This window comes from Indicator indicator, chromosome 29 (assembly GCF_027791375.1).
Source record: "Indicator indicator isolate 239-I01 chromosome 29, UM_Iind_1.1, whole genome shotgun sequence".
Lineage (NCBI taxonomy): Eukaryota > Metazoa > Chordata > Aves > Piciformes > Indicatoridae > Indicator > Indicator indicator.
Genome location: NC_072038.1, coordinates 4,424,099 through 4,450,331, shown reverse-complemented (window position 1 = coordinate 4,450,331; position 26,233 = coordinate 4,424,099). Strand labels below are relative to the sequence as shown.

The window sequence follows — 26,233 nt, the reverse complement described above, 5'->3', positions numbered from 1 at the left end:
TTAATAGTCAGACTTGTTGATTTTAAAAGGTCTTTTCCAACTCAGACGTTGTATGGCTCTATGCCTAGCCCCAAAGGCATCTGTTATACACACACTCCACATGCTACTTAATGCCTGCCCAGTCCCAGCAGCAACACATTCTGTGTCTGTTTAGTGCACAGGCTCACTTGCCCACCCTCAAATGCCACCTGTGGTGTGCACCCCAAATGTAAGCAGTAAAACTGGGGCAGTGATCATCCCCCTGTACTTGAATATTGTGTTCGGTTTGGGGGCCCTCACCACAAAAAGAACATTGAGGTTCTGGAGTGTGTCCAGAGAAGGGCAACAAAGCTAGTGAAGGGTCTAGACAACAAGTCCTGTGAGGAGTGGCTGAGGGAACTGGGGTTGTCTAGCCTGGAGGAGGCTGAGGGGAGAACTCCCTACTCTCTACACATCTCTGAAAGGAGGATGCAGTGAGATGGGGCCAGTCTCTTCTCCTAAGAAACAAGTGATGGGACAAGAGGAAATGGCCTCAAGTTGTGCCAGGAGAGGTTTAGGATGGACATCAGGAAAAATTTCTTCCCCCAAACGATTGTCAAGCTCTGGAACAGGCTGCCTAGGGCAGTGGTGGAATCCCCATGCCTGAAGGGGTTTTAAAGCCATGTAGATGTAGTGCTGAGGGACATGATTTAGTGGTGGATGTGGCTGTGCTGGGTTAATGGTTGGATTAGATGATCTTAAAGGTCTTCTCCATCCTAATCAATTCCATGATTCTATGACTGGCCCCAAGTGCAGGGCATTATACACAACAGTCTCCATGCATGCAACACTGTTTCAGGCACCGTTGCTCACACAATTTATTGCACATGCAGCCTGAAGCACAGCCCACTGCGTGCAGCCCCAATGAACACGGCAGCCCCAGTTCCAGGTACAGCACGTTATATGCATGTAGCACCCCCATTTAACACCAGCACAGCTCCAGCTGCAGCCCATCGCAGGCCCAAGTTTAATGCACAACGTAAAGCACCGTGCTCGGCACACCCTCCCCCAGCTGCAGGCTGTTGCCCATCCGTTTAAAGCTCCATTGAACCGAGGCCCGACACCGGCTGCAGCCCGTTTAAAGCCCAGTTGAAGCGAGGCCAAGTCACAGCTGCAGCCTGTTTAAGGCCCGACTGAACGGACGTTTGGCAGCCTCCCATTCAATAACCCCCTTTAAGGGTGGCCCTAGTCCCCTGCACGCCCGTTCAGAGCCCCCTTTAACGGCAGCCGTAGCCCTCCGCAGGCCGGCTCAGAGCGCCCTCCCACCGGCGGCCGAGCCCCCCCCCCCCCCACCGCTCACCGTTTCCCGCGGGTAGGCGGTGCTCACGCGGGCGGGCGCGTGGACATGACGTCACGAAGGGGCGGCCCCGGCGGAGCGGAGGCCGGGGTGGGCGGGCGCGGGGCCAGGCCGGGTCGGGGTTAAAGCGGAGCCGCTGCCGGGGTTGCTGTTGCTGCTGCTGCCGCTGCCGCCGCCAAGATGATAAACGCGGACTTGCAGAAGGAGCGCGCTACCGCCACCTTCCAGACCGAGCTCCTCACCAACATCCTGGATGGCGGCGTCGAGCGCACTCGCCGCCGCAAGGAGATCGGTGAGCGAGGGCCCGGCCCGGTGCCCCCTGCCGCGCTGAGCGGAGAGGGGGAGACAGCCAGCGAGGGGGAGCTTGGGGGGACGCTGTGAGGAAGGAGGAGGAGGAGGCGGCTTTAGAGAGGGAAGCTGAGAGGTGTGAGGAGGGGAGAGGTGAGGGAAGGCCAAGAGAAGGGCTCTGGGGAGAGGGAGAGCTGAGTGATGGGGCAGGGGGAGCCCCAGGGTCGGGGGAGGAGGTTGTAGGGATAGGGAGAGCCTAGGGCGGGGCACAAGAAGGTCGGGGGAGGAAGAGACAGGCTGTGTGGAGGAGCTTTTGGGGAGAGAGGAGACTCCAGGGAGAGGGAGAAGCTATGGGGAGAGGGCTGGCAGGTGGAGGGGTTTCCCTGAAGGAAGGGATTTCTTCCTGACAGGTTAGAGAGCAGCACTGTTATGTCCCTGATGCCCCCCTTCTCCCCATCACGGAAAACGTTTTGGGGTGGCTCTGAGAGGTCTTTTATTTCTCTTTCTCCTTATTCTGGAGGGTGCAAGGCAGCTTTCTATGAATGCTTGCCTTGGGCCTTCTCCTCTCCCTTTCCTTCTTGGTACACCCTTGCCTAGCAGTACAGATCTGGCCAGTTTCTCACCCACCACTGCCATGACATGTTAGATTAACAAAATGCCTCTATCCTCATTTCCCATCCCGTGCTGAGCTGGGAGTGTCAGAGGCCGGTGTTGTGCAACTTGTGTGGCAAAGGGGACAGAGGCAGTCTGTGACCTCTGTGTACTGTGGTTACCAGTGAGCAGACTGGGAATAATGGCTGTGTCCTTCTACGAGGTGTTGTGTGGGGATCAAAGTTCATGAGGCAGCCTGATCTGTCAGGAATGGTGGTTCTTAAGAGGCTTTGAGCTTGTGGCTGAGGGGCCTGTGGGTCTTACACCAGTGAATTCAGCCTCCAAACTTAAAATAATGGTTTGTGAGTGGAATGGGAGGTTGTCCTGTTCCTAGGGTCCTTTCTCCAAGAGCTTTGACTTCTTTCCAATTTCATTAACTTTTAATTTAAATTTGAATTTTCCGCTACTTGTACCTTAAGGTGCAGCAAGTAAAACACTGAATAGTTTCTTGCCCACTGTCTGTTGAGGTTTATATACACTGAGTTTGTTTTCCTTGCCTTCTCTGCCCCCAGAGGCCTTAGTTCTTAATGACCCTGACTTCCAACATGAGGATATGAACTTCCTGTCCCGCAGCGAACGCTATGAGCAAGCCCTCAGGAAGAGCGCTCTGATGGTGATGAAGTTAAGGGAACATGGAGTTGCAGACCCAGATGAGATCTACTGGTTTAAAAGGTATGCTTCTTGGGCATACTTTGGTTGTCACCAGTGACGTCAGAGTTGTGCTTTTTTGCCTACGTTCGCTGGCTGAAGGAAGCTAAAGGCTTCAGTCAAGTTCAGATAAAACTCTGATTTCCTGAATATTGTGTTTCCTTGGATTGTTTTATTAGAAATACATCATTAATGTATCACACTTTTTATTATACATGGAGCAGAAAGTAAAAAACCAAACAAATAAAACCCCCTTCTGTAAGTCTGAATTTTTACTTTTTTTTATTCCCAAAAGGAATAAAACCCATACTGGAATACTTTGAAGGTGAGTAGAGCAGATTAGGTTGCAGCTTCTAAGGAAATCTCTTAAAGCTGATTACATTACTTTGTACTTAGACCTAATAGAGTTCCACTTCAGGCATTCCTGAAAATGTTCCAAGATAGCTTAGTTCTGAAGAAAAAGAACTATATCTGTTCCTCCAAGCTCCTGGTGCTATAGTGGTACCCTTTGACCTAGCCCTGTTGTGTCTGACCTTTAATTTATCTGATAGCATTATCCTTAGATTAAGTTAATAAGCATAATAAAGGAGTTTTATTCCTCCCAGCTTGCAGGGAGCTTAGTTTCTGACTTTCTCTCTCCACTTATTTCTTTTAAACTCATTCTGATATAATCAAACAGAAACTGCTTAACAGAGAGACTGCACCAGCTGTAAGAAATCTGGCCATAGTAGTAGAGATACATTTTCTGGCATGTTAAATCACCAGTAGAACTACAAGCTCCCTCTGACTGGACTTGGAAGAAAGCTGTCATTGTCCTCAGGGCATGAATATTTGGATTAGTTAATTGAAATCTTGTTATCTTGTAGTTTTAATTTCAAAGCAATTGGCCTGCACTGACCTGTGTTCTACAAGTTCTTGTGTAATTTCTGGCGTGAGTGGTCAGTGATAACAAGAAGAAAGTTCACTGACTGTATTAGATTATTCAGGTACTGGATGATGAAAGTTAATTATTAATTTTTCCTACACAAGGGTTATTGGAGCTGATGGGGAAATGCTTGCAATTATTTTTATGGAGGAAATGTAAGGAGGTCTACCCAGCTGGCAATTTTCAACAGAGTTTGCTATGTAAATGCTGTTTGTTGGTAGCAGTACTGACAATAGTTCATGAAAACAGGGCTTTTCTCAAGTAGTTAAATGATAGGTTTTAGTTTTGTCTTTCCATAAACTTACTTGGGAGTCAGCCACTCTTTACTTTAATGGATGAAAGCTTAGTATTTCATAGAGGTACCAAATACATCTGTTATCTTCTGTGGTATGAATATTCAGGTGTGACTAAGTCATAATTCATGATTCAAAATCAACTTAAGCAGGGAGGAAGGCTTGCTTTTTTTCCAGAGTCAGTTCATAGAATCATAGAATAGTTAGGTTGGAAGGGACCTTAGAGATCATCTACTCCAACCTCCCAGCCATGGGCAGGAGTACCTCTTGACTAGACTTGGCTGCTCAAGGCCTCATCCAACCTGGCTGTGAACACCCCCAGGGAGAAGTCATCCACAACCTCCCTGGGCAGCCTGTCTCACCATCCTTGTACTGAAGAACTTCTTCCTAAAATCCAGTCTAACCCTACTCTTCCTCAGCTTAAAACCATTCCTCCTTGTCCTATCTCTAGACACCCTTATGAGAAGTCCCTCTGCAACCTTCCTGTGGGATCCCTTCAGGTATTGGAAGGTAGCTCTAAGATTCCCCCCGGGGTCTTCTTAATGCACTCCAGGATGCCACTGGCCTTCTTGGCCACAAGGGCACATTGCTGGCTCATGGTCATCCTGTTGCTCACCAGGACTCCCAGGTGATTTTTCCCCAGAGCTACTCTCCAATAGATTAGACCCCAACCTGTAGTGATCCCTGGAGTTGTTCTCTGGGTGTATGAATTTTTCCTAACTGGAAAATGGAATGGATATAGTGTTGGGATGTGCCTTGAATGAAGTTCACAAAATAGATGGGAGTCCTTGATTCAGGTTTCAAGTTGTGTTTATTGTAATTGACCACCAGATCTATACATGTGGAAGTTTGGGATATTTTTGCCATCAATCTCTCATGCTTTGTGTTTATCCCCAAGCAGCAGGGACAGATTTATGTACTCATGCATTTTAGGAGACTTTTGAGCTAGCTGTTGTCCTGTACCACCAGAGCTTCCCTAGGCAGCTGTGTATTGTGACTGAGCAACTTTGTAGCTTGATTTGTGAACAGGCAAGGAGAAAAGCTTCTTCCTTCAGCTTCCCTGGAGATATCCTTAAGCACTTGTGCCTGCTATGACATGTTGAACTGAATGCTCCTCCTTCCTGTTTCCACAAGGGTATTTTCAGACTCCAAAACACAACAAGAGCTATGAAATATATTTAGAAGCCATTTTAAGTGCTTCCCATCTAGTCAGTTCTTCCTGTGTGTCAATGCTGCAGTTGCTGCTGTGACTACAGCTTTTGAAGGCCTAAAAGTGCCAACAGTTAAGATCTCTTTTTCCAATAGCTTCAGCAAAATGTAAGTCAGCATGAAAAATGGGAAATTGTTCTGATGTGTAATGCTGCAACAGTTCTTTGAAGAGAGCATTCTTGGTCAGTTTTAATTCACCTTCAAGTTTAAATAATCTTCATTGAGGCAAATTAGATAAATGAAGAAGTGGGGGGAAAAAACAGTTGTGAGAAACAAAAGAAGATCCAAGAGCTGCAAGTCAACAGATGATTCCTCTGTGCATAAGCATTGCATGAATGTGTACTTTCCCTCTGAGAATTTGTCCCTACTTTTCATTCTGACACTGAAGTTAGGATCTGAAGTAGCTTTCATCAATTCAAGCCAGAAAACCTGTAGTAGGAGCCCTAGTAGTTACTGCTAAATTGATTTGGAGTGGAGAGGCTTGATGGGGTTTTTGATACAGCTAGAAAAAATTAATTACCAGAGCATTTGTTAACTCTGAAGCCCAGTAAGCACAAGTCAGACATCTGCTCCTTCTCCACTGAGGTGACCATTTGTGCTCTTCCTTGAGAAGAGTTACCTCAAGAACCACACAAAGCTAGGATTTTGCAGATTTTGCTTTAGAGTAAATGCCACTATTCTGTGCCCCAGTTCTGCAGCTTGAGAATGTCTTTGCAGCTGCTCATTTAGCTCTGGAGTCCCTGAAAGCATGGACTTCACTTCTGTTGTACCCTGCTCACTGACAGATCTGCTCTTGAAACTCATCTGTCAAACACAGCTGCCTTTTATTACGTGGGTGGTGTTGGTTGCAGTGAAATCTGGAAAGATCTCCATTGCCAAAGTAGCATGTCACTACACTTTCTTCTTAAGTGGATTTGGAGCTGCAGCCCTCCTCTTCACTCACTGATTGTCACAGCAAGCCTGACTTCAGAGCAGTAAGGTGATTGTTGGCCATTGATCAAATGGCTGATGCTGGATGCAGCTGCTTTCACTCAACAAAGTACTTCAGCAATTACACAATGCACCCTTTGGAGAACAAGCTGTATAGGGAGTAGGAAATGCCAAGTGGGAATGTAGAAATTGGGAAGAGAAGGAGTAAGAGATTGGAGATAAAAGGAAAGGAAATCTGTTGCTCCTCCCTTCATGCATAGTATCTCTTCTCTTTGCCCTGTGTCATGAATAAAACGTGGTTCTCTCAAGGAATCACAGAATGTTAGGGGTTGGAAAGGACCTTGAAAGATGATCCAGTCCAACCCCCTTGCCAGAGGAGGATCACCTAGAGCAGGTCATACAGAAACATGCCCAAGTGGGTTTTGAATGTCTCCAGAGAAGGAGACTCCACAACCTCTTCCAGTGTTCTCTTATTGTTATTTGGTTGTTGAAAGGTGCATTAAGAAAATCCTAAATCATTTATTGTGGAGTATGCAGAGACTAATAGTTTCTGCTGTAGATTGCCTGGCTTTCCATTCTGCTCTCAGATTTGTTAATGCAAGAAGCTTAAAGCACTGCATTTGTAGTCAGTGAAATAAATAATATGACACAGAGATGTTGTAAGTGTCCACTTGCAAAATGTCATTCTTCTTACTCCTGTAGGAAAAGATGCTAGTTAAGCAGGACATATCGGGCACTTGTGATTAAACTTACTGATAGACAGTGAAAGTTGCTAGTGTGACCTTTTAAGAATTTTTTTTTTTGTATGTGTGTGGAGCATTACCTTCAAAGGAGCAGTGTCTGACCTGATTTTTCTGACAGCAAAGCACCTGCTGCACCTTTCACAGAATCAACCAGGTTGGAAATGACCTCAGAGATCATCAAGTCCAAAGTTCTTTCAGTAGCTTCTGAAAATAAACAAAGAGGTGTTGGAGTTCATCCCAAGCTGCACTGAAACAGTGTATTCCAAAGTCAGCACTCATTTTCTCCCTGTAGGTTGGTCCTTTTTGGGCCTGAGAGACACGCAGTAGTTGTGCTGTAGGCAGTGAGGATGTAAAGAGTGCTGCTATTGCTATATGGGTCGTGGACTAAAAGAATTAACCCACTCAGGAAGCCACAAGAGAACCTTGCTGCTCTTGTAGCAAGCCCTTGGTCACCCTGCTGACTTTGGCTTTGTAAAGATGTGCTGCTGTAGGCAGTGGAATATTTTCTGCTATGAGAGCTGTCTACCTCTTTATTCTAAGACCTCTGGACACTAGCTGCACTCACAGCAGCATAAAGCACAGCTGATACATAAATCACCAGCACTGCATTGCTTCATTCTGATAGTTTTGCTCCTGAAGAAACCCATGGCTTATTCAGCCTTGTCTGTTTAAAAAGTGTTCCCTTGAAAATAAGTGTTTTCAGCAAGCAGGTCAGTGGTGCTGGAGAAGCTCTGTCCTGTGTGCTCTCACCCTAAAGCTGGGTTTCACAGTTTGAATAGGAATCTGGGATGAAATTATCAATTCCTTTCTGTTCCCAAGCACTCATTCCAGGTATGGTGTAAAATGCCAATCAGAAATGCTGCTGTAATTTGACAAACTTCATGCATGGCATTTGCTCTGCAAAGATGTGTGGGCAGTGGACTTCAGTGTGCTCCCCAGGCAGCTATTAATACCCTGAGGTGGAAGGATGGATTTCCCTTGTGGGTATCTTGGGTAGGTAGGAGAAACTTTGTGTGTAGGTGTTCAGGCACAGTGCTCATTTTTAACTCCTCTGTCCTAGAGTTTGGATGGAATCAACATTTGTGTACAACAGATTGGAGATGAAAAGCTGTTCAGGTTGCAGTGTTCAGGGGAAGGTGCTGTCATTTATTGCATAGCTTTTACAGTGAAACTTTCTAGCATGGAGCTTGTTTTAGTTAGGAAATTACTTTGCCAGCCATCATGGCTACTAAGTTAATAGAGCTTTCTCTCATGAAATGGCTTCTCTTTTGATGAAGCATACCTAGAGGGTCTGATTTTCCTGCCATTCCCTCCAGCACTAGCCTGTAACAGTAATTTTAATTTAAGGTGAGGTCCTAATATCACAGCTGATAGAAGCAGCTACAGGTAATATAGAGCTCTTCTGATAAGCACTTGGTCACCTAAGAAGCCTTTTCCTTTTCCATAGGCTTCTTTCATAGTCCTTCTTACTAATAATAGCCCAGTTCTAGGCTACCAGCAGCAGCTTAGAGAGGCAACCTACCTGGCAAGCCTGAGAGATGGAGGAGAAAATAAATTGATTTTCATGTCTTCAGTTGTAAGTTCTCCATGAATCTTTGTAGAATAATATTTGTTTTCCAGTTCCATAGCAACAGCAGGATTCATGGGGTGAAGAATATGCCTGCAATAACAGTGTATTATTTCCCCATTAGCATAGTTTCTGATGCCTCTGTATTTGGAGGTTGCTGTGGGACAGAAAAGGTTGAAATAGGCCAAGAGATTATTTATCTTGTGTTACAGTTGGAGAAAAGCCTTTCAGGATCACAGTAACAAAGAGACTGAGATCCAGATCCCTCTTTCTCTCCTGTAGAACATGCTTGGGCAATTTTGTTGATCCTCTCACTCTGCACTTCAGCATGTTTCAAAAAACCATAGAGACCCAAACGACTGATGCTCAGAAGGAGAAATGGCTGCCCCTGGTCCGTGGAGTCAAGATAATTGGCACCTACGCCCAAACCGAAATGGGACATGGTTAGTTCCCTTCAGGGATTGATGGGTAACCTCTTTTCTGTAACTCCAGTTTGTACATTCATGATGCTCCCTAGGTAACTCTAAAAAGGGAAAGGTAAAACAGTTTGCTTAACTGATGTTTCCTGTCCTGTAGCAGACAACTGTTTCGTTTCCCATCCTAACAATCACAGAGTTAGTTTTGGTCGTTTCCACAAGGCACCTCTTAGCTGATCACTGACTTTGTGGTTATTTACCTTTGTTTTAAGATGAGGAGGTTGTTCAAAGCCCTGGGAGTCTGAATTTCACCTGCACTGGTTGGAACTTGTCAGCCGGCAGTACTGTGGGGTGTTTTTTTGCCCAGGTTTGGGGCATGTGTGTCAGAGGTGGCTAGCACATGACTGGGCTTCATAAACAGATCACAGAAGGAGAAGTTTAGATGCAATGCAACGTGGCAAGATTGTGCATTTTTGGTTTTGTAAGGTATGCTTTGCCCCAGGCACTTTTCTTCCAGGTGCTACTCCGTGGCAGCTGTACAACTTCATGGAAAAGATCTTGGTTTCAAAGAAGGAAAACATCTTGTTCCTACTATTGTTGAAAATGACTTTGACTTCTTCAAGTGGAAGAACATTTGATGGATCACAAAAGTCTTTCTGCCCAGAACCTGGAATTACAGCTGATAAATACCATCAAGAATAGTTTAACAAACCAAAGACTCCAGAGCTTGTGCTGGCATCTAAACTTGGGAAGTCTGATGTGTGCAAGTCTGAACAGTTGCAGAAGTCGGATGGCAGTGCCAACTGCCTGGCTGCTTGGTTGCAGCTATCCCTGGTAGCTGAAGTCTTTGTAGAAGGTGCACAGAGGGGACCTGGTCATCAGTTCTGCTTGGGAGAGATGGAGTGAACAAACCCAGCTGAGCTGGGGGTCAACCAGCTGGCAATGATAAAAGCCTGCTGACCTTGTCTGGTTTTGGGGTTTTGGTTTTTGTTTGTTTTTTTTTTTTTTCCACACCAGCTTCTTTGAAATCAGGCACTAACCCACACCAAAGTGATTTGTTTCACTTGCTGTTTCACGTTAGGTCATTGCACTTCCTTGCCTGCTGATGGTCTGCTTATAGTTCTCATGTTCTTTGGTAGGAAAATCAATATTCTGATACTTGTTAGAAGTACTGTTGAGTGAGGTAGTTTGGTAAAGTAAATACACTTTCTATGCTGAATCATTAAAATGCAACCATTTGACATTCCTGCAGGGAATGTTGAATATCTATCAGCTTCATCAGTAAGAAGTTCCTGCAGTATTTGTCACTGATGTTTAGAAACTGCTGATGGGGAAACAGATCTCTGGATTATTGAGTCGAAACCTAGTCTGGATGTGTAGTTACTCCATTTTATCTTAGTGTATACCTGTTTGGTAGAATGTGTGGATTTTAACCTATTCCGTATGAATAAGTCTCTCAAAAAATAATAAAGAAAAGGCACAAATAGCACAAGGCTGAAAAGGAAACAGGTGAAATGACAATAGTGCTTTAACTGGTTTATAGCTATTGCTAGAAAAGAAGGATTTTCTTTCAGTCTCTGTCAGCTGTGTACTTTTTCATCACTACTGAACTCACTTGAAATCTGATGTTCCTGATCACCCATTAGCCCTTTTGCTGAGCTTGGTCACTGTTCAGTCAAACAGCTTAGAAACCATTTCTGCTGGGTTTATAGGATGGTTGAATTGATTTGTAGGTGCCTGAGAATGTCAGAGAACAGAACTACGGTCCTTAGGGAGCTCTAGGGAGAGAGTTAATTCATGTTAATGTGTTTAGAGGTCACACAAGAATTCATTCTCCTCACTTGGATAAGAATGCCAACTGAGTTTGAGCTAAGCTCAGATCATTTAAATATATAATTATATATTCTTGTTAAAACCCAATTCTATTATTTCATCCATAAATGGGCCAGATGGACAACTTTTGTACAGAAGGTACTGATCCTCAGTCTCTATCCCCATTGTTTCAATACTCAGTTACCAACATTTAAAGATTTAATGAGCATTTATTTCTTTACATTAAAAAAAACCCACCCCAGACCACTTGATAGTGGTGTTTGACAGAACTTGGAGGAAGAGTACTTCTAATGAAACATGTTGAATTGGAGAGACTTTGTGCTGGTGGTTTTCAGGCTGCAAAATGTTGGCTTTCTTGCCAAGTGATTTATGTTCACAACTTTGACTTGCACACGCAGAGCACTGTCCTTCTAAGAGAGCTTTTAAAAGTAGCAAAAGTTGGAGGGAGTTGAGTTGGAATGTAGATCCCACAGGTTGTGTCTGACCTTTAATAAAATAAAAAGTGAAGTAAATAGTACAGAAAGGGCTTTTAAAAAATAAAATAACAAAGTTCAGTGAAGTCAGCTCATTCAGCTGGATAAATTTGGGCTTCTACCAGATTCTACCCTCAAACCGTGGAGCGGGGGGGAGAAAAAAGTGGACTTCATATCTGTGGGTGAAGGCTTACTTCATCTGGCCAGATCACCTCTTCAACAAACTGACCTTCTGACTCAGCCCAGGGATTCTCTGGTTTCCTGACCATAGTGAAGGTCTGGCCTGCCTTTTGGTTTGGATTAATCCTTTTTTTTTTTTTTTTTTTTTTTTTTTTTTTTTTTTTTTCCCCATCCATGGTGCATCAAAAGCACAGGCATGCTGTGCAAATGCATTTTGAGTCTGATTAGAAAGCAATGCATTGCAGGAAGCTTATTTCAGAGTAAGTGCAGTTTCTTACTATTCAGGCCTGAGGACAGTGCTCTGGCTTTCTAAAATACACTCACTGAATTCTGATTTACACATGAATAATTTTTTTTTTTCCCCTCTTTTTGTCTCTTCCTCAATCTCTACCGTGAATCCTCATGCTTGCTTCCCATCCCATAACATTCCATTCACGCTCCCATTCCATAACACTTCTTCACAGCTTTGTTCATCGTGGACGGCCTGAGCCTCTGGACCTTCACCTGGGCATGTTCCTCCCTACCCTTCTCGCCCAGGCAACCCCAGAGCAGCAGGATCGCTTCTTCATGCCTGCCTGGAACCTGGACATCATTGGCACTTATGCCCAGACTGAAATGGGCCATGGTACAGTACATTCACTAAATGCTATTTCTGAGAGTGGCTTTGTGTACAAACAGTTCCCCTTCCTGGCAAAAATTGGTGTGTGCTTACCCCACAGCCTTCCCACTTGCACTTGTGGCTGCAGGGAAATACAGACTGACATTTGTCATAGACCCCTGTGCCACATGCTGCTGGTCCTTTTTTTCCTCTCCTGTGTGAGAGTTTGATGTGTGTAGCTCTCTACCTGGCTACATTGAATGCTTCTCTCCTGCCATTCAAACCAGTATGGATCACTGCATATGGCTGTGGTGATGTCAGTTTGATGTCATCTGTTCATTTCTGCACTTAGCATTCTTTCAGTGTGGTTCCTGCTTTCCTCTACTGAACATTCAGTGTGAAGACAAAAGGACAGAGCTTCAAAGTACTGAAAGAGATGCCAAAAAAAAAAAAAGTGAGAGTTGCTCGTCACCTTGGGACTGACCTTGGATCAGAGAATATGTGGATGACTGGTTCCAAGGCTTGTGTTTTGTGGGGAGCTTTTTCACCCCCAGTTGTTTAGTTCACTCCCATCTGTTCTTTGTAATTGGACCTTGAAATGTTTTTATTTAATTCTCTGTATCAAGTCAACTTTGTTCTTTGTTGCTATTCCTTTTGCTTTCAAGCTCTGAAATGGATTTTGGTAACTCCAGCAATATTGTGATTGCAACACTGTTAATCCAATGGGAGGAAACTATGCCTTGGGAAACTTTAATTTTGACATCTGTGAGTTGCAGATGAGAATTGTTCTCTAAAAATGAGCAGGATTCACTTTTGTGCTGGAGTGAAAGGTAGAGACTGCATGAAGCATGAAGTAACTGCAGGTCTGTGAAGAATCTCGTGCACTTACTGAGGTTTGAAGAGCCTTTACCAGCAAAGTTAAGTTGCCTGTGGAAGCCTCCCATTAACTCCATGCCTTGGAAACGTGGTTGCATCAAGGTGATATCTTTCCCCACGTTGAAGCTCTTGTTTAGAGTCTCTGGTTCTGGCAGTCCAGACAGGAGTGTTCACAGCTTGTTTAGTTTAAGCAAGCAGACCAGATGGTTTATTATTTTTCACACACATGGGGACACTGCCACTGCTCAGACTGGTGTGAAGCAAAGAGTTGGGGACAGAAGACAAAGATTGTTCCTGGAATTGTTACCTTCATCTTTTTGCAGTCCACTCATCTACCTGCATCAGTTCCCTATTCTATGCATGCTGTTACTTGCTGTCTTGGAGCTGGATGATCTTGTTTGGGAGAAACTGCTCCACCAAGTGAGGAGAATGTAGGCCTGATGAGAGGATGAAGAGATGATGGGCACTGCTTATTTCATCTTGGGCCTGACAAGTGCATGGTTTTTGTTTTGCAATATGATGAGGTTGCAGTTGTAGTGAAATCCAGGTGAGCACGTTTTTGTGGACCTTTTTAACTGAGAATGGGCTCCTGGTGTACAACAGCAAAAAGGTGTTAGATTGGAGGTGCTTGGAAAACTGGTCTTGGACCACTGGAAAAAAACCAACAACAACAGTTTTGCTGAGAACTGGCTTCAGGTCTCAGAATATGGTCTGACTCCCACTTGTTCTTCCTTAATTGGTTGACATTTAGTCCTTTATATAGCCTAAAAGCAAAGTTAAAATTCATATGTTACTACTGGAATTCAACCTTCAGTTGCCCAGCTCTTCCTTGTCTCTGTTTTGTGACTGACCTTCTGCCAAAACCTGGTGTTTGCTTATTTTCAGGAACTCATCTTCGGGGTCTAGAAACTACAGCTACTTATGACCCTGCTACCCAGGAATTCATCCTCAACAGCCCCACTGTGAGCTCCATTAAGTGGTGGCCAGGTGGACGTAAGTGCATCACTCTGTGTCTAAATCTGGAGGATGTCTGGAAAAACTTAGGGAGGTGGATGTCGTTTGTGTTGTGTCTGATGATTGAAAGTTGATCCCAAGAGCTGGCTGAGAGGCAGTTATTCTTACACCACAAGTAACAGACTTCTCAGAGCCTACTAAAACTTGGGATTATCTCTGTACTCTGAATCTGCTCTCAGAATCGTTCACCCTGTGTGGATTTGGTGTAATTCTTGATCAGTTGCATCAAAATCTGCAGCTCCACTAGCAGGTTTGCCAAGGACTTAGCATTCTGTAGCCAAGAGAATTGGATTGGGCAACTTTCATGGACTTAAGCAAGGCTGTCTGTCTAGCTGTACAATTTGGGTGATAACCAGTGCTGTAAATCTGTTTTTCTAATACATGATGTGCCTCAGGTAATCTCAGATCTTGTTTAAGGAAAGAGACTCTGTGTATAAGTGTGTGCACTGTTATTTTTTTTTTTTTTCTCTTCTAACTCCCGCTCTTTTTGCAGTTGGAAAGACCTCCAACCACGCCATTGTCCTGGCTCAGCTCTACACTCAAGGGCAGTGCCGAGGCCTGCATGCCTTCATTGTTCCCATACGGCAGATGGGCACCCACAAACCTTTGCCAGGTAAAAATGAAGGGTTTAGGACTCGGGGAACACCTTGGCTCTGTGTCTTGTTAATGTACATGACTCAGTTCTGCAGCTGATTGCAGTGGGTAAATGGTAGGTCACAGGGCTTACAGGAGTCTTTCTTATGACTGAACTCCCACTAAATCATCTTTCAGCCTGAAGGTTATTTTGGGGCTTGATTCTGTCCCAGTGTTTCCCAGCTATGCATTCCAGGAGGCAGCATGTCCCCCTTCTTTATGAAAGGGAGAGGAGACCTTTTGTCATTGTCTCTAGCTAGAAGTGGGCTGAGTGATCTTCAGAGATCCCCAGTGACTGGATAGCAGGGCTGCATGTGAATTATGAAACTCCCCACATTTGATGTCCACTTTTCCATCAAAGAGATTAAGGTCCTTGTGAGCTGTTACTCCTAACAATGCCAGGCCTTGCCAGAAAACTGGGGAAGGCCTGAACCTCTCATGGGGTGTGGGTTTCCTGTTTCTTAACACAAGTGGCTTTGTCTGTGGCAGGTATCACAGTGGGTGACATTGGGCCAAAATTCGGTTTTCATGAAATAGATAATGGCTACCTGAAGATGGACAACTACAGAATCCCTCGGGAAAACATGCTGATGAAGTATGCCCAGGTAAAGCTGTGAACTTTGCAGGGTTAGAAATGAACACTTGACGCTTGAAATGCTGCTGTGTGTGGTTGAATTGAAAGAGATAGAGTCCACCATTAGCAAGTTTGCAGATGGCACCAAGCTGGGAGCAGGTGTTGATCTGTTGGAGGGAAGGAAGGCTCTGCAGAGGGACCTTGGCAGGCTGGACAGATGGGCAGAGTCCAACAGGATGGCATTCAACGAGTCCAAGTGCCAGGTTCTGCACTTTGGCCGCAACAACCCCATGCAGAGCTACAGGCTGGGGTTGGAGTGGCTGGAGAGCAGCCAGGTTGAAAAGGACCTGAGGGTACTGGTTGAAAGCAGCTGAACATGAGCCAGCAGTGTGCCCAGGTGGCCAAGAAGGCCAATGGCATCCTGGCCTGCATCAGAAATAGCGTGGCCAGCAGGAGCAGGGAAGTCCTTGTTCCCCTATACTTAGCACTGGTTAGACCACACCTTGAGTCCTGTGTCCAGTTCTGGGCTCCTCAATTTAAGAAGGACATTGAGATACTTGAATATGTCCAGAGAAGGGCAATGAGGTGCAAGCCCTGTGAGGAGAGGTTGAGGGAGCTGGGGGTGTTTAGCCTGGAGAAGAGGAGGCTCAGGGGAGACCTTACTGCTCTTTACCTGAAGGGAGGTTGTAGCCAGGTGGGGGTTGGTCTCTTCTCCCAGGCAACCAGGGGCAGAACAAGAGGACACAGTCTCAAGCTGCGTCAGGGGAGGTTTAGGCTCGAGGTGAGGAGAAAGTTCTTCACAGAAAGAGTAATTGGCCATGGGAATGTGCTGCCCAGGGAGGTGGTGGAGTCACCGTCCCTGGAGGTGTTTAAAAAAAAATTGGATGTGGCACTTGGAGCCATGGTTTAGTTGTCAGGAGGTGTTAGGTAATAGGTTGGACTTGATGATCTCTGAGGTCTTTTCCAGCCTGGTTGATCCTGTGATTCTGTGTAATTGTGTTCCAGCAAGACTGTAGATTGCTTGATGAGTCTGGATGTTGAAATTGTGAGCGTGTCAAAAGGAGAAAGCTTAAAAATCAGCAGACTGTAATTTCTCCCTTTGTTGTGATTTTGGTTTTGTTGGTAGGTTGAACCAGATGGCACCTACGTGAAACCAGTCAGTGACAAACTGACCTATGGGACCATGGTGTTCATCCGATCCCTCATTGTGGGTGACTCAGCTCGCGGCCTGTCCAAGGCTTGCACCATTGCCATCCGCTACAGCGCCGTGAGGCACCAGTCGGAGCTAAAGCCAGGGTGAGTCCAGAGAGGCAAAGGAGCAGCTCAAGTGCTGAGGGGGAAATTCCCAAATACTGGAGGGAAGAGGGCCTGTGGTTGATGTTTACTTAAGTTTCAAAACACCCTTTCATCCCCAGAAGTTGAGTCATCTTTCATGCTGGACTGCCAAAATGCCTTTGTTCTGCCAGAGGGTTTTGCTGGATGGTCTGGGATGGTTTGGCTTGATACAGTTGCAGCTTGTGCTGTCCAAGTGGAGAAGCTGCTTAGAGTTGAGCAGGGAGTTTTCTAGCCCCTGGTGTACTAACTCGTCTGTATTTTGCTCTAGGGAACCAGAACCCCAGATCTTGGATTATCAGACCCAACAATACAAACTCTTTCCTCTCCTGGCAACAGCTTATGCTTTTCACATTGTGGGAGCCTACATCAAAACCACCTACCATCGGATCAGTGGAGACATCAGCAGTGGGAACCTGAGTGAGCTGCCAGAGGTACTGTGTCCTCTCTTGGTTTGATGTAAGGTTTCTTTACAGCATGGGAGGAAAGGCATTAAGCCGTCTTGGTTCTCACTCATGACTCCCCTTGTTCTTCAGATTCAGAGATCCCAAGCCCTGTATATGCTTGTAGTTCTGAATTTGAGCTATTCATTTAGCATCTCCTTACAAAAAATAAAATTAAAAAAAAAAAAAAAGAAGAGAAATTCCCAGATAGAAAGCTCTACTGTGAATATTTTCCAGGAATAATGATGATGAATCACTTGGGGGCAGTGTTAAGAACAGTCTGCTGTGTTGCAGCTCCCTTATTGTTCTTCAGAGGCACTAGGTGTGCTGATCAAAGGTATCAGTACTATCCTGAGGGCTTCTGGTTGTAAAATGTCAGTTTTCAGTTAGAGATTCTCTCTGAGAACCTCATGTGACAATAGGCAATTGAAAACATAAAATCTGTGTATAATGTGTAGGGACAGAAAGGATGGGACACTCAAATCTTTCCATGTACAGAGGTTTTAATATAAATAGTCTGGCCCAGCAAAGAGTTCTTAGAATTAAAACAAGACCCTGTGGGACACTGGAAGGGTGGTGTTGACTCTGCTTTATTCTAGGAGCTGCAGTACTTAGGGTTTGTGTGGAAGCTGAGACCGGAAAATAAAAAAATCTAAACTAGCTTTGCTTTTGTCCATCAGCTCCATGCACTGACAGCAGGGCTGAAGGCATTCACTTCCTGGATTGCCAGCGCTGGGGTCGAGGAATGTCGGATGGCATGTGGTGGGCATGGCTACTCTCGCTGCAGTGGCATCCCTGACATCTATGTCAACCTCACCCCATGCTGCACCTACGAGGGAGAAAACACAGTCATGATGCTGCAGACAGCGAGGTAGGGCTGCTCCTGTCCAGGGACATTTTTGCCTTGGCATTATGATCTCTGTGGCTGAAGCGATGAGCAGAAGAGTATCCTGCGTTACCATGAAGCTGGTCTCTCATGTCTCTTGCCCTGTTTCTGACACAAAAGTATGCTGACAACTATTCTTTGCTAGTCTGATAAGATGACTCATATCACAGAATTAACCAGGTTGGAAAAGACCTCAGAGATCATCAAGTCCAACCTATCACCTAACACCATCTAATCAACTAGACCATGGCACTCAGTGCCTCATCCAGGCTTGTTTTAAACGCTTCCAGGGATGTCCACCACCTCCCTGGGCTGCCCATTCCAATGGCCAATCTCTCTTTCTGTGAAGAATTGCTTCCTGACATCCAGCCTCACCCTCCCCTGACACAGCTTGAGACTCTGTCCTCTTGTTCTGTCTCTGCTTGCCTGGGAGGAGAGACCAACTCCCACCTAGCCACAACAACCCTTTAGGTAGTTATAGAGAGCAATAAGGTCTCCCCTGAGCCTCCTCCTCTCCAGGCTAAACAACCCCAGCTCCCTCAGCCACTCCTCATAGAGCTTGTGCTCCAGAGGCTTCACCAGCTTTGTTGCCCTTCTCTGGACACGTTTGAGCAGCTCAACATCTTTCTTGAATTGAGGGGCCCAGAACTAGACACAGTACTCAAGGTGTGGCCTAACCAATGCTAAGTATAGGGGCAAAATGACTCAAAACAACTCATGAGTAAGAGTTGCTGTTTGTTGTCTCTGTTTGCAGGTTCCTTATCAAAAGCTACAACCAGGTTACTTCTGGGCAGCCAGTCACTGGCATGGTATCCTACCTTAATGACCTCTCCAGGCAACGAATTCAGCCACAGCATGTGGCTGCTAGGATGGTGACTGTGAGGATCAATGATCCAGCCAGCTTGGTAGAGGCCTACAAAGCACGTGCTGCCTGGTGAGTTCCCACCTGTTGGTCTGACTCAAGCACCAATAAAAGTGTGTGCCTTGGCAGGTGTTAGTGGTGTGGTTTGCAAAGCTGTGCTCCATCTCTTGCTTTCAGGAAGTGACACACTTTACTAGGGTGGGTCAGTGTTAAGTGCTTGGAGGTTACTAAGAGGCTGCATGGAACCTACATGTAGCTTCCTTACTCTGTTTCAGTCTGAAGTAGCTTTTTCCTGTCTAAAAGTATAATCAAAGCATACAAATGCCAACATTGTTCAACCTGCTCAGAGGTCTGTCTGGAGAGAAACAATCCTGGCATTAAAGCCTGTTGTGAAGGAAGTGTGAGAGTAGAATAAATGCCTACATGTGAGTCAGCACTCACCATGTACATGCTGTCAGATGTCATCTTACCCCTCTGTAGCTGTGCTCTAGCTGCAGCAGTGGTGGTAGAGGGGTTTAAAGCCAGGCATTATATTCACTTGTGGCACATGAGCTCTGAGTTCTGATGTATTAGACTGAAGTTCATATGAATTCAGTGTGCATAATCTTGTTCGTGTGGTGTTATTGTGTAATCCCCTTTTCTTCCTTTTGTGAAACAGTCTGGTAGAAGCTGCAGCAAAGAATTTGCAAACTGAACTGAACCACAGAAAGAGCAAGGAGGAAGCCTGGAACAGAACTTCTGTTGACCTGGTGCGAGCATCTGAGGTCAGTGATGTGCCTGATAAAGAAGTATGGTGTAAGGAGCTTCTCCCCTCTTTGTGACCCTGCTTCACCTTCCTTTGATCTCTTGTAGGCACACTGTCACTATGTGGTAGTGAAGCTGTTTGCAGCGAAGCTGCCTGAGGTCAGCGATGCAGCTGTCCGTGCTGTCCTGACTGAGCTGTGCCTCCTGTATGCACTCTATGGCATCAGTAAGAACACAGGGGATTTCCTACAGGTTGGTGTCTTGCTCCAGCACTTTCAATCTCCAGAGCCATTGTTTGCAAAGGTTGCACAGATGGTTAGGTGCAAGGTCTTGCCTGTTGACTTCCAGAGGGCATTAGCAGTGCAAGGCTGCTGGAAGGCTTTTGTCAAGTTGCTCTTGTGAAGCAGAGTTGGATGTTAAATGGTAACATGGCATTGGTCTAGGATAGCTTGAAAGTTTTCCAGCTGGTGCCCAAGTCTTGCAGGTTAAACACCAAGTAGTTAATAAAGGAGATGTCAGTTAGACATGCTCTGAGAGCTGTGTGCATTTGCAAATTAGGGCACTGAAAGGGAGGATTGTTGTATCCCAAATCTCAACCCGTCCTTAAGGTGAATGGCTTTAAATTGCCAGGCAATACTTTTTGCTCTCAATTCCTTCAGTTTGAGACTTTTTTTTTTTCAGCAGTCTTTTATTTTGTCTTCAGGCAGATGTATGCTTTGTGTTCCTGTTTTAGCTGTTTACCAAAAAATTCCCTGAAACCAGGAAGAATTTAACGTACACATATGGGCATCCTCCCAGGAAATTTGCTACTGAACTTAACCTACAGGCACTCTAAAGACTGAGTCGCCCACCAGAGATTAAATAGCTAGGCAGCATGGTGGGCTGTGCTGGGCATCTCTTCTTGCTTGTACACCATGGCACACTGCCAGTTTGATTAGGAGGGATTTTTAAGTGCTGAGTAATTGATGAAGTTTTGCGTATTCGGGGGCGAGGGGAGGCTGACCTCTGTTAGACCTCTTGGGGAAGGGAAGGGAATGTTCTTGCCACTTGCCTACTCTTCTGACAAGCTCTTTCTTTTTCCAAGGTGGGCATTCTGACTGATGCCCAGATCACTCAAGTGAACCAGCGTGTCAAGGAGCTCTTGGCCGTCATCCGTCCCAACGCGGTAGCGCTGGTGGACTCCTTTGACTTCCATGACCTTCTCCTCGGCTCCGTGCTTGGCCGCTACGATGGCAACGTCTACGAGAACATGTTTGATTGGGCAAAGAAATCCCCTCTGAACAAGACAGAGGTAAAGAAACTTCTTCATCTTTAGGGCATGCATGGCCAGAGAAATAACCCAGTTCAGGGGGGTTTAGTTTTGAGCCAGTGATCAGAGAATACTTTAGGTTGGAAGGGACCTTTAAAGGACATCTCGTCCCAACCCCCCTCCCCCCCCCACCATGCAGTGAGTAGGGACACCTTGGGGGTTGGACTAGAAGACCTTTAGAGGTCCCTTGCAACCCAAACCATTCTGTGATCTTCAACTAGATCATAGAATTGTTAGGGGTGGAAGGGACCTCAAGGATCATTCAGCTCCAACCCCCCTGCCATGGGCAGGGACACCTCACACTACAGCAGGTTGCTCAGAACCACATCCAGCCTGGCCTTAAAAAGCTCCAGGGATGAGGCTTCCACCACCTCCTTGAGCAACCTGTTCCAGTGTCTCACCACCCTCATGGTGAAAAACTTCTTCCTAACATCCAATCTGAATCAGGCTGCTCAGAAGTCCATTCAACCTGACCTGGAGTGTTTCCAGAGATGGGGCATTTCCACCTCTCTTTGGCAGCCTGTGCTAGTATTTTACCACCCACATTGTAAAAAATGTCTTCCTTGTATTTAGTCTGAATCTCCCTCTTTAAGTTCCAAACCATCATCCCTTGTCCTGTCACAACAGGCCCGGCTCTGAAGTCTGTCCCCAGCTTTCTGATCAGCCCCTTTAAGTACTGAAAGGCTGCAATAAGGTCTCCCCAGAGCCATCTCCAGGCTGAACAACCCCAACTCTCAGCCCATCCTTGTAGGTGATCACATAAATAGTGACAATGGACCAAAACTAGCCACCTATTTCTGCTCCTCTGCTTTCAGTATGCTTTTTTTCAGTTGTTCTCCCATGTGGGCCTCATGTACCCTGTGGGATACTTTCGAGTTTCTGAGTTGAGGGAGGAAATCATACTCCCCCTAGACAAAAAAAAAAAAAAAAAAACAAACCTCATTGAATTTAGAGGAAATTATCACTTGCTGTAAATTCTGCTTAGTGGCAGTAGCTGTGAAACCCTTACCTGCTTTCTTTCAGTGCCTTCAGGCAGTGGTAGTGACTGCTGAAGAAAATAAACTGCTCTCATGTAATACTTGAATGTCAGGTGTCACATAGCTGCCCTATGGCTGTTAGCTACAGCTGAGCTAATAAAAGAAACAGCTGGGAAGAGTCAGTATCCCTCTTCCATTGGCCAAACCAGAACTCTTAAGTCCTGTTTCAGTGGCCAGAGGCTGTGATTGTAGTTAAATCCCACCAGAACTTGCTCAAATTTTTGTGCTTCTGAAGTCAGTAGTGCTTAGGACCTTCATTATAGTCCCTACAGGAGACCTCTGCCTGTTTGGGTTTTTTTGAGTTAAAATTCCAAGTAATGATCTGTAAGGATATAAAATGTCTCACATTTTCATTCTTACAAGAAAGGTAGTGGGGAAGGTTTTTGAGTTTTGGGGGTTTTTCTTGGCTTCTATCCTCATCCTGTGTGTCACATAGACACTCAAATCTGGGACTTAGCTGGCTGTTCTTAAATCCCCAAAGTGCTTCTGATTCGGATTTCCTTAGTACAAAAACCACACTGCAAGAGATGTGAGGAGCTAAAACTGTCCTAAACCTCAGGCCTGACCTTGCTGTAACCACTGTCTTGTCCTCTTGCAGGTTCACCAGTCTTTCTACAAACACCTGAAGCCAATGCAGTCCAAGCTGTGAAACCTGTTGGGTTTTGTCTTCTCAAACTGCACATTTTTCCTGTTAGGAAAACTGAGTGTTCGTGTCCTTCCTTCAGGGCACCTAAAATCAAACTTACTCAAATCCTGGTAGCTGTAGGACAGAGAATAATTGTAGCCTTTCTTTCCACTTTTCTGAATCAAGAAGTTGTTTGGGGAGAGTGTGTAGGAATCGATGCCTGTTTTTGAAGTGCAATTATAATGGGAAAATTAACCTTCTTAAAAAAAAAAAAAAAAATCTGGGAAAGCTTTATGGATTCATACAAGGATTGCTTTTGTGAAGCTGCTAACCAGAGAGGAGTTACTGATGACTGGAAGTGTAGCAGGATTTTTACTACAAAGTAGTTAACAGCCCTCAGGTGATAGCTTCTGACGAGCAGCTATGTCCTCCCCCAAAAAGCATCAACGTCTTGGTTTGAGTTTTGATTAAGTTGAGCACCACCTCTCTCCTTGTTTGGCCCAGTATTTATGTTCTCTGAAGCTTCCTGCATAGCTCTGTGCACATGAGCTGGGAAGTCAGTACTCATCCTTCCTTGGAGGTCTGCTTCATTCACCTTTCCAGAAGCCATCTTCATGTTTTCCAGCACATCCCCTTCCTTCACTGCCCTGCAGAACCTCCTCTTGCCCGTGTGCCATCTCCCACTACTGGCAGCTTCTCTTTGTCAAAGGAGAAAACAGTGATGCTGCTCTGAGGAAAAACAAAAACCAGCAGGGTGCTGATAGTAGATGTTCTGCCCTTCTTTTAACTTGTTAGTATTTTTATAGCACTATCTCAAAGCACTTTACAAATGTTAATCGTGGTGATTTGATGTGAGAGAAACCACATGTGGTGGTAGGAACTGCAAATTCGACCTGGAATGAAGCCAGGATTTGAGGGCAGAAATGGATCGACCAAGGTCCTTGGCTGTCCAGATTGTTCTGGGATGTTCTTCTGGGTTTTAAAGGCATTCTTCAAGGAAATGACAATCCTGAGGGAAGTGTCCAGATTGTTTCCTACCCATGCATTTCCCAGGAGCTTTCTCTGATTTGCTTAATTTAGTTTGTTTTGTTTTGTTTTTTTATGTTGACCTGGGACTTTGCCCAGCACTGTCTGGATTTACTTTATTTTAACAGAACCTCCTAATTCCTAGTGAAATCAGTGCAACTGCAGCTAAACAAAATCATTGCTGGTTTTCAACACCAATAACTCTGTCTAGTAACAACTATAAAACCTCTCTCTACAACAGATAAGAGCAACTTTGAGCTTGAAATGGTATAAAAATATTCATCATAACCCCAAATCCTGTGGTTCTGAAGGTCCCCTCTGAGAAGCTTGTTCTCTGACAGGTTTTGGTACCTGTTAGTCTCTCAATTGGGATCAGTTTTTATGGAGCAGTTTGTTTTTTCTGGCACTAACAATGATCAGATGCAATGTTTGGCTCCACACACAGTAGCTGAACAGAAATAAATGTTTAATTTGAAATAAAATCATCCAACTTGCCTTGTGCCTGCTGAATCTTTCAGAGGGAAAGAACCACTGCTTGTTCAGGAGACCAAAGGAGGCAGAAGGCTTTGCCTTATGCTTATTCAGTCAAGCAGACTCTTGATCTGGGGAGGATTGATAAAGGAACAGCTTCAGCTGATGATGCACAGAATTAATGAACTACAAAAATGTGTTTTCAGACACAATCTCTTCCTTTTGTGCATTACCCTCAGTGGATCTCGTTGAAAGTAACAGGCAAAGTGGAATGAAGCATTCCAAAGATCTTCAGTGAGTTGGATAGTGTCTCTCTTAGCTTTAGTCAAACCTTTCTGGCTTTGCTGAGCAGTCTTCTAGGGCAGCCAAGCCCTGTCCACCAGCTCTCCACTCTGCTGCTGCTCACAATCAGAGCAAACCCAAAACCAGCAGAGAGCAGAGCTGTCTGTGACACAGTGCTCAGTGTCACCACAGCTCCAAGGCCAGCAAGAGCTGACCACTGCCCACAGCAAGGACTTAGCCACAGTGTTTGGCAGCAGGAGCTTTAATTTAAAAAAAAAAATATATTCTTTAAAATGGTTTTCCCCTGGTTGTTTGGAGTAGATGGTGACGGAAGGGCAAATGCTGGGCTTCCTTCCTGGGGTTGTTGTGCATTTCTTGTCATCTTGTCATGGTGGTAATACCTGAACAGCACAACCTGGGGTGACTTGCTGAGCCTCATGGTCAGTTTAAACTCTGTCCCATGGTGTTCTGCCTTTGACAGGACTTCTCCATCTTCTGACAAACTAGGGGGGAACCATTTCCACAAGTGCTGAGCCTCTTCCACTTGAGCAGAAGGGATCTCAGTGTCAAGCAGCGACAGATGAGCTACACCTTTCTCCTTGGAGAGCACTGAAATTTCTAGTCTGATATGAATGCTGGGCTCTTAAAAATGCCAGCTTTTGGTGAAGGCTTCAGGAGGAGCCCACGGTCAGGGATGAGCTGGCAGCAGCATGGTGAAAGCCACTGGTGGAGGAGTGCACAGGTTAAAATACCAAAGGCAGACATTCCCCCAAGGATTTTTGGGAAGTAATAACTGAAATACAAGCAAACAAGGCAGGAGCAGGGCTGGCTTTGTCCTGTACCCACCTTTGGTGAGTGTGAGCTGACTCCCGAGCTGGGAGGAGTGGCTGCCAGCACAGGGACTGTTTGGGGGCTGTCATCCCCCCAGCACCTGGCTTCTGGCCGGCACTTTCTGCTTGAAATGCTCTCTGGGTGGCCTCAAAAGGAGGGCTGTGATCATTCCGAATCCATTAAAGACCATTTACAGCCCCGAGGGGTCTGGTTCTTTGTGCTGAAGACAACCTGCTGCCCCTGAAGGTCTCTGCCCGGGGCCGTGGTTTCCGGGGGACTACATTTCCCATCGGCCCGTGAGAGGAAGGGCCGGGCCGGGCCGGCGAGCCGGGGCTGAGCGTTTCCCGGGCCGGTGGCGGGGGCGGCCGAGGCTGAGCGTTTCCTGGGCCGGTGGCGGGAGCGGCCGGGGCAGGCATTGCCGGGGCGGCACCCGGCGGGCTGCGGGGCTGGGGGTACAGGCTGCGGAGGGCTGCGGGGACACCACTCGCACCGTCCTGGGGTGAAAGGAGCAGCTGGTGCCAGGGCCACGGCACACGGCGAAATCGAGGCGGAGCGTGGGAGCCCCGGCGGTGGGAGGGCTGGGGGCTGCCTTCCTCCTGCACGCATCCCACAGGTGGCTGCAGCCCTCGCCTCTGGCACCTCTAAGTTTCCCCCGTGGGTCCCACAGCAGCAGCAGTCGCCCTCGTTTGAGATTCCCCCGAGTGCTCCGGACACAAAGAGGTGAGGTCTTCCCTCCTTCCTCCCTGCCCAGGCTCGCAGGGGTGCTCGGCAGGAGCCAACCCCTTGGGCTCTCCTTGGGTCACCACGAGTGGGGCAGGGCCAGGAGTGCTTCAAATCATAGAACAGAATCGTAGAATTGTTTGGTTTGGAAGAGATCTTTTAAGATCCTAACCTTCAGCCTAAGATCACTGTGATGGTTTGAAACTGTCTTTTTAATTTTTCCTTCAAAGTTCAGAACAGAGAAAGTGAAAGAGTGTAAATAAGTCACTATTGGGTGTAAGAAAGCAAAATGCTGATTGTTCTAAACACTTCCATTGGATAGATAGAAATGTTTAAGAACTATTACCCAAAACAAAGTGGGCACTCTGCACATTCTGCGTTCGGCAGTGGGGGCAGTTGCTGGGCTGTCTGGCTGCTGTTTCTTCTTCTCTTCTGGCAGAAGATAACACACACTGACCTTGGCAGCTAAGTTAACAACTTTCTGCTTAACTAACTCTGC

General features: G+C 45.9%; 1 protein-coding gene across 1 annotated transcript; it reads left to right on the top strand.

The window, feature by feature from the left end:
- Positions 1 to 1,495: 1,495 nt before the first annotated feature.
- ACOX1 (acyl-CoA oxidase 1) lies at positions 1,496 to 22,557 on the top strand. The gene is made up of 14 exons (XM_054393654.1): positions 1,496 to 1,607; positions 2,767 to 2,926; positions 11,936 to 12,096; positions 13,831 to 13,938; positions 14,453 to 14,572; positions 15,082 to 15,197; positions 16,293 to 16,462; positions 16,770 to 16,932; positions 17,622 to 17,812; positions 18,582 to 18,761; positions 19,348 to 19,453; positions 19,542 to 19,685; positions 20,518 to 20,724; positions 22,378 to 22,557. The coding sequence occupies exons 1-14, from the start codon at positions 1,496 to 1,498 to the stop codon at positions 22,426 to 22,428; spliced, it is 1,989 nt and encodes a 662-aa protein (XP_054249629.1). The 3' UTR covers positions 22,429 to 22,557.
- Positions 22,558 to 26,233: the final 3,676 nt, after the last annotated feature.

Bases quoted from the DNA above. Each gene is read 5' to 3' on its own strand.
- ACOX1 (XM_054393654.1), top strand. From the start codon at position 1,496: ATGATAAACGCGGACTTGCAGAAGGAGCGCGCTACCGCCACCTTCCAG. The intron at 14,573-15,081 runs GTAAAAATGAAG...TGTCTGTGGCAG, and splicing joins CACCCACAAACCTTTGCCAG to GTATCACAGTGGGTGACATT. The intron at 16,933-17,621 runs GTACTGTGTCCT...TTTGTCCATCAG, and splicing joins ACCTGAGTGAGCTGCCAGAG to CTCCATGCACTGACAGCAGG.